Genomic DNA, 7,345 nt, shown 5'->3' with positions numbered 1-7,345 from the left:
ATACCGCTGGTACGCTCTTTGAAGAAAGCCGAGGGCATACCTTTGGCTGCTCAACTGGAACAGAGCACTAGAGGAGTGGTAGGCCCTCTATGTTTGGTTACTTGGGGGTTTACCACTGCTTTGATACTCAAAACTACCCATGCCATCGCCGAGAAATACTTCTCGCTCCCCTCAAGAAAATTAATCCTGGCCCGCAGCTCTGAGATGGTCCTCTTCCCACGATGGGAACATGACACATCCGCAAATGCCGCCTCAGCACGTTTGCCCAGACACGTGAGGCAATGATCATGACCATAACCCAGCACCAGAAAAAGACCGCATTCAGAAACTCACAGGTAAAACGGCATCTTTAAAAAAACGATCAGTTGTCTTTACAAAGACGCACCCATTTATTGCTCTTTTAGAGAAATTGCTCTTTTAGGGAAATGTTTTTTTTTTATGTGCCGAGGTGTACAGGGGAATGACTGCTTGCAGCACAACAGGGGGTAGTGCAACCTGAAGTGCGCCATCCACTCGACACAGGAATGACCACCACTGAAGTGCCGTACCGCCAACACCAAAAGCTTCCAAGAGCGCGTTGAACTCGTAGCTCACTGAAGACACTTTGATGGAGCAGAATAATGTTGTCGTTCAGCTCCGAAGCGAAAAGCTTGTATGCTTTGCACCTCCTGCCTTTTTATGCTAATGCTGTGATCAGCTGCAGCTGGATGGAATAATTGCATATTAATGTGCATTGACTCATTTAGTTTACACTCAAAGTAGATTGGTCTATCGAAGCAATATCCCAATTTGTTGGTCATCCAATGTGACGTAGAGAGTGACCGACTGAAAGGGAGCTGCTTGTTCCGTGCGTCATATGCCATTACACTAGTTCTGTGTCATTGCACATAAGCAGTCCTTTCAGTTTCAGTTCATATGCCTTGGGGAAATGTGTATGAATGGCAGCAATACAATAGTGTAGAACAACCTGAGTTTATCATAGCAAAGGCAACATATCATATGAATTACATGACTGTAGCGCCAGAGTTTATGGAGGTTAGAATAAATCTCTAGCATTAATTCTAATCTTGTCTTGAAAAATTAAGACATTGTAATCGTAGAAGTCACACTCCAGGACTGTGTGCCAAATCTTCTGACACTAGCATCATTTTTGGATGTCGGTGAACATGTCAAACCACCGATTAAAGATTATATATTATAGCCTAGGATTATAGAAATCTTTTAGGATTTTCAAAAAATTGTCTTCAAAATAGCCAAAATCTCACATTGTATACTGGGTTTAAGACTAGAGAAGACCACATAGAGGAAACAAACCCCAAAACTATGTGCTCACATGAACAAGACCAAAAGTTATACACTCAAAACAAAACACAACACAAGAGCACATGAAACGGGTACAAATAATTTCTGACCACAATTTGGTCACAGCAAATGAAACAACTTGGAGAATGACCATCCAGAGTGTCAGGATCCAGACAGCAACCTCCAAACACACACACCACACCACATGATGGTCAGGATCTTCAGCAAACTGAGGACAGGACATGACATTACACTAGACGTGAAAAAGTTACCTTTCCAAATCATTTGGACTTTCAGTACATCCTAAATTAAATGAAACATTTGTTTTCTGTTGGAATTTGTTGTGTCGTGCCACATCCAGTGTAGACAGCATCACGGATTATAGTGGGTCCTACAGTATTTTTACACTCAATTGCTTATATGATGTGCATAGGTGACTTGAGGTTAAACGTTAGTTTTGAGAATTTGAGAATCAAATATCAAAAGATGCTTAACTTAATGAAGTGATAATGGTGAGGAGGGATTAAGTGGTCAGAGCAAATTTGACTTTGACTTCCTCTGTTTGATGTGGAAACTTTTTCTTCCTGTCTTTGCTTCAGAGCTGCAGTAGGTTCTTCAGTGTTGTGTGGTGAGAAGCAGATTCATTTTGAAACATTTTATTCACTGCAGCAACATGACGATCTTTCAGCTTCAGCTCTGTGAGTCTATTGCATAATAATAATAATTGTACATGCTTTGTAAACAAATTAAAATGATAAATAATTTTATGTTATGCATCACAGGGGGTTTATTGTTTTTTATTAATTAGTTTATGTATTTATATCTTACAGATGTATTAATGTTTTGTCAGTATGCAGTGACAGATCTTTTAACTGATGTGGGATCAAATGTGACCATAAACTGTGATCTTGATGAAAAGGAGGTTTACTGGATTTTACTGAAAGCAGCAGATCCTCCAGCAGTCATTCTACAGTCATTCTCAACATCAGCTTTTTACCATAATGTAATATTCCAAAAGAAATATTCAGTGCAGTTTAAACATCGTCTGGTTATTAATAATGTGACTGCTGATGAATTAGGAGTTTATTACTGTATGAACACACGCATACCTCCAAAACTCAGCAACAGCACCAGAATATACTTCAACGGTAAGGTTATTTATTCCTTTAGCGATTAAAATATATTGATGATCACTGTTTATAATAACTACCTTCAATTTTAAATAATTTGATATTCAGAAATTACAATACACTGCCTGGCCCCAAAAAAAAAAAAAAAAAAAAAACCAACAACAAAAAAGTGCTGTCTGGATTGAAATAAGCAAATTCTTGAGATTTTAAAATTAGATTAGCCCTGTTGTTGCAGCGATTCATGTGTTTCTTGGCATGTTGTATATTGGCGACAATTATTTTCATTCTAACTGATGCATAGCTTTTCATTTACTAAACAACCATGACAGATAAAGTACACACTTACATATTCCAGGTACATATACACAGCCTGTCCAAACCATAGTTTGCCTTTAGCTTTTTTTTTATAACATTGTGCTTTTGTTGTGGCATTGTTTCGACAACAATATGCGACATCGCAGCATTTAATTCCATCAAGAGTTGCATTAACTTTTCGCAGAGATCTTTTATTGATAAAGAGAGAGTCGAACCAATCTCTAAAGTCAACTCCAGGACATCCTAAAGACTTTAAAATAGACTTTTAAGCTCAGGACTCAGTGATGATCAATGCATACATGAAAAAGATTACTCAAGTTCACTGAACCAGAATTTCACAAATTGGGTCCAAAGAATCTTGGTATTGGCATCCTGGAATATGGAAATGCTACATAATGCATAAGTTAGAAATAAACCAATTTTGGCCAAACATAGCCTACAACATGCCAGAAATATTTTAATCACTGCAAAAATGACTCAATCAAGTATTAGCTTATTGAAGTATAAAGCTAAATTGTTTCCAGTATAAACTGTCATCGATACAAATATGTAGCCTAACAATAGCATTTTTTACAGTAACAGACTGTGGACAATTTTATTACAGAACCAACTGAGTGTCACAATCACACAGTGACTGAGTATATCGAGCAGAATCAGACACTATGGAAGAGTATTATCATCATATCTGGACTGATGAATGGGCTTCTGGTTATTGTAGTTGTCGGTGAGATATTTTGCTCTATTTAAGCCATTGTCAGCTGAAGTTTATTAAATGTTTATATTCTTCATTTAGGCTTTTGACTGTTTCATTATTATTATCTTATTTATGTGATATAAGATATAAATATTGAACATGAAACACCATTTTTAGGACTGGTAAAGGTTTTTGTTGTTGGAAACAGAAGGTCTGCAAAAAAGCCAGAACAACTCAACTCTTATCTACAACAGACACAAGTTACAGAGCCACATCGGGACCAGTTACAGGTAAGAATATGTGAAACCATCATAAATAAAATTCATTTCTGTCTTGATAATCATTGAGGATTCTTGCTGGTATGAACAATTGCATTCTATAACACTTCATTTTGCTCTTTCAGTATGCCACGGTGGACTTTTCCAAGCTGCGTAGAAATATTCCGTCCAGCCAAATCAACAGCACGTATGCTGCTCTTAACCTGCCGAAGTCATGAATATATGAGTATGATTGATTTTATACTTCTTTGGTTCATATTTTCAAGATGTTCAACGCAAACATTTCTTATATTTTAAACTCGACTGGATTAAATATTATTAATATTTCAACCTGCTTTCTAAAGACTGGTTGGAAGTCATGAGGTCACATTTATTTTACAGAATTGACAATCACAATTTTGTATTTCTTTTTATGTATATTTCTGAAGAGTACTCAAATAATTAGTAGAAAATATTACCTGGAAACTATTCAGTAGACACTTGTTTGAATGTTTTATACATAAAAATATGTACCAGACTTTAAATGTATTAAGTGGGTCTTGTAAAGGACTGTTTATTTAGTCAGAATAGTTTAACTAATACATGTATAAAAAATCTGTTAAATGCTCATAAGGTGGTTAGGTCTGTTAGTGTGAAATGTTGTGGTTTGTCAACCTACTTTTCTCGAACTCGGCATTTAGGGCTTTTTTTTTTTTTTTTTTGATGTTGCATTTCAACCAAATGTACGTACGAAGTGTTTGTCTGCTGCGCTTTTTCTATTTATATTTTGAGAAAGTAAAAATATCTTTGCATTCAAATAGGAATCAGAAATAAATACTGTGTCGTGTTTGCAAAAAAATATTTTCTAGATGGAAGAATGTTATTCTTTTGCTTTAACCTGTTAACTGTCACTCACGTTTTTGAAGATAGGCTTGAATGTGCATGATACAAATCTAAATTTTTATAATTCATGACTGAAAACATTTTGTAACATGATTTTGATGTACCATTTACATGGTAATGCAATGTCTGATTTTAAAATGGGTTTTGAAGGATGAATTTTGAGATTTTATGTTTTCAAGTGATATATAACTTCTGATGATTTCTAAAATGTGATAGAGAAAAAGGCAACAAGGAAGTCTTTTTTTTAAACAAAGGTCAAAGCTCCTTTTGTAATGTAGATTTCTGAGGGTGCACTCTTCTCATAAATTCACGGGGTGACATTTAAATGTACTTATTTTATAGTTTTATATTAATGTGACTGCATTTAATACCTTATTATATCGACATTAAATTAAGTTAGTTTCACAATACATAAATAGTTTATAATTACAAAATAATTATATTGATAACACACAACAATTTGGTCTGAAATTACATTTATTTATTTGTTTATTTTTATTTCTCTTTCTCTGTTTCCCATGTTTTGTGTGTATTGGTATATTTTGAGTATATGAAGCACCATAAAAGTCTGAACTAATTGCCCCAATGGGATTAATAAAACTCTAAAACTAAAGACTAAAACGAACTATGAGATACAGCCTCACAAACACGATTTAGCCTTATAGTTAACCTTTATTATGACGTTGCTTCATTATGAACAAATGTATTTCTTTGTGTCCGTTATTGAGTATGTCATTCTTAATATTCTATGAGAAAGTTATTTAGCTGGTTACACACACTTTTACACAAAATAAAATAACACTGTGAAGTGTTATTTTCAAGTAAACTCATCTGAAGTGCTAAACCAAAACCAGAAACATGTTCCACGGGGTTTGGCACTTGACAACCAGCTACTTCTCACCTTTGTCTAGAGAGGAGGTTTAACTGTGAAATGACAGCAGTGTTTTTTCAACACCTTCATGTTTATGAAGTTCTCACAGTTGTCTTAACCTCAAATGGAAAGTATGTCTGCTTTGTTTGTTTACTAGACTCACACAATGACCAGATAGCATTTGCAAAGTGTTAATATAAACCATGTTCACAACACGTATACTCAAGTTTTTATTGCTGTGATTCTCCAAATGAACGGAATCTGGCAGAGTCATTTCACACAAACCTAGGCTTAATCTTGAAATAAAATAAATGATTTTACACAAATGTCATACTAGAAGGGCTGAAACAAAGCATTTTGGGGAAAGCAAGTGAACTAAAGGTTTGAACTACTGAAGGAATTTGCTGAAAACACAAACAAGTATGGCGAAGTATGCTGCTGACTAATCAAATCTGAGGATCAAAACTAACAGTTGTTTAATAATTATACAATATTTCACTATAACATTTTCTTTAACAAATGTATAATCCCGGTACATTTTTTTTTTTTTTTTTTTTTTTTGTGCAAATACCCTTGCATGTGTTTATTAGTATCTTGCATTTAGCTTTCCACATTCTTGTTGACTGAACAATCTAAAAAGTGACACTAATAGTTGCAACTTGAAGTCCTGGTTCAGCAATAATAATTGTAATGCATAAAAAATGGGACTGTTCCATAATCTGGGGACCAATCTTCATTCTATCATTCATTCATCTATGGCGAGGTGCTAAGAGGTTGCACCTTTTTATCTCTGCTTCTAGTTTGAAATTAATCCTACAATACCAACCAGAACTGTATTTAAAGTATTTAAAGTCCATCAACACTAATATAAGAGTACAGGGAATCAAAATGTTATATAATAGAGGCAAAAAAGGCAAGAAATGAAGATGAATATTCAGAGGGAGAAAAAATTAGCAAAGCATTGGCAGCTATGGAAGATGGCCCTGATGACAAAATTTATTGATTTATTAACATTTTACCATTAAATATGACTATGTCTCTTTTTCTTTTAAATTCTCATGGCCAAATATGTGTTCATTTTTTAATGATTATAAATAATTAAAAACAGATTCGGGGTGAAAGGGGAAAACAGCCTTTACAACAAATTAAAGCTTTTTTAAAAGCTTAAATAAAAGTGAGAGACAGCTGGCTCTTTGTAATACATGGACATGTCTTGGTCATAAGCGGTTGGTTTAAAGGGTGCATTTTATATTGTTGTATACTTGTGTGTTTCCATCAAATCAAGGAACACAAAACGAATAACCTTGGCACCAGATGACATATTGAGGCTTTAAGAAGTGAAATGATCCATTTAACTTAACATTATTTCAGAGGGGCAGTCGTGGACTGATGGATAGAGGGTTGGACTTATAACCTGAAGGTTATGGATTCAAGTCTCAGGTCATGTATTGTATGTAGGGGGAGTGAATGTACTGCGCTCTTCTCCTACCTCAATACCACGACTGTGGTGAGACCCTTGAGCAATAAATCCCCCATTGGCTGCCCACTGCCTTCTGTTTGTGTTCACATTGTGTGTGCGCGTGTTAGTTCATTACCTATTGCTGTGTGTGTGTGTGTGTGTGTGTGTGTGTGTGTGCACTTGGGTGGGTTAAATACAAAGCACAAATTCAAAGTATGGGTTTTATACACCATACTCGGGCTCATGTCATGTCCTTTCTTGGTTCAAATATCTCATTCACTGGTTTGTTTACAAAATCATGCAATGATGCAGCGTATAAACTATTATATTATTAAAGCACCCAATTTGATGTGAAATGTGGATGTTTTACATGTCTAAACATATGAAGTGAATAAACTTTTCTTCATCAACTCA

At 35.0% G+C, this 7,345-nt stretch overlaps 1 protein-coding gene across 1 annotated transcript; it reads left to right on the top strand.

Annotated features, from left to right (window-relative positions):
* The first annotated feature begins 1,761 nt into the window (after positions 1-1,761).
* LOC113039976 (uncharacterized) lies at positions 1,762-4,380 on the top strand. Its single transcript, XM_026198160.1, has 5 exons — positions 1,762-2,000; positions 2,133-2,450; positions 3,352-3,471; positions 3,619-3,731; positions 3,845-4,380. Exons 1-5 carry the CDS (start codon positions 1,976-1,978, stop codon positions 3,935-3,937), a joined length of 669 nt encoding a protein of 222 aa, XP_026053945.1. The 5' UTR covers positions 1,762-1,975; the 3' UTR covers positions 3,938-4,380.
* The last annotated feature ends 2,965 nt before the right edge of the window (positions 4,381-7,345 follow it).

Source organism: Carassius auratus, chromosome 22, assembly GCF_003368295.1.
Source record: "Carassius auratus strain Wakin chromosome 22, ASM336829v1, whole genome shotgun sequence".
Lineage (NCBI taxonomy): Eukaryota > Metazoa > Chordata > Actinopteri > Cypriniformes > Cyprinidae > Carassius > Carassius auratus.
Note: the sequence above shows the minus strand (reverse complement) of the source record. Positions and strands in the feature narration are given on the sequence as shown.

Excerpts from the sequence above, each read along its gene's own strand:
- LOC113039976 (XM_026198160.1), top strand. The coding sequence starts at position 1,976 with ATGACGATCTTTCAGCTTCAGCTCT. Across the intron at positions 2,451-3,351 it reads CACCAGAATATACTTCAACG|AACCAACTGAGTGTCACAAT; the intron begins GTAAGGTTATTT and ends ATTTTATTACAG. Across the intron at positions 3,472-3,618 it reads TCTGGTTATTGTAGTTGTCG|GACTGGTAAAGGTTTTTGTT; the intron begins GTGAGATATTTT and ends CACCATTTTTAG.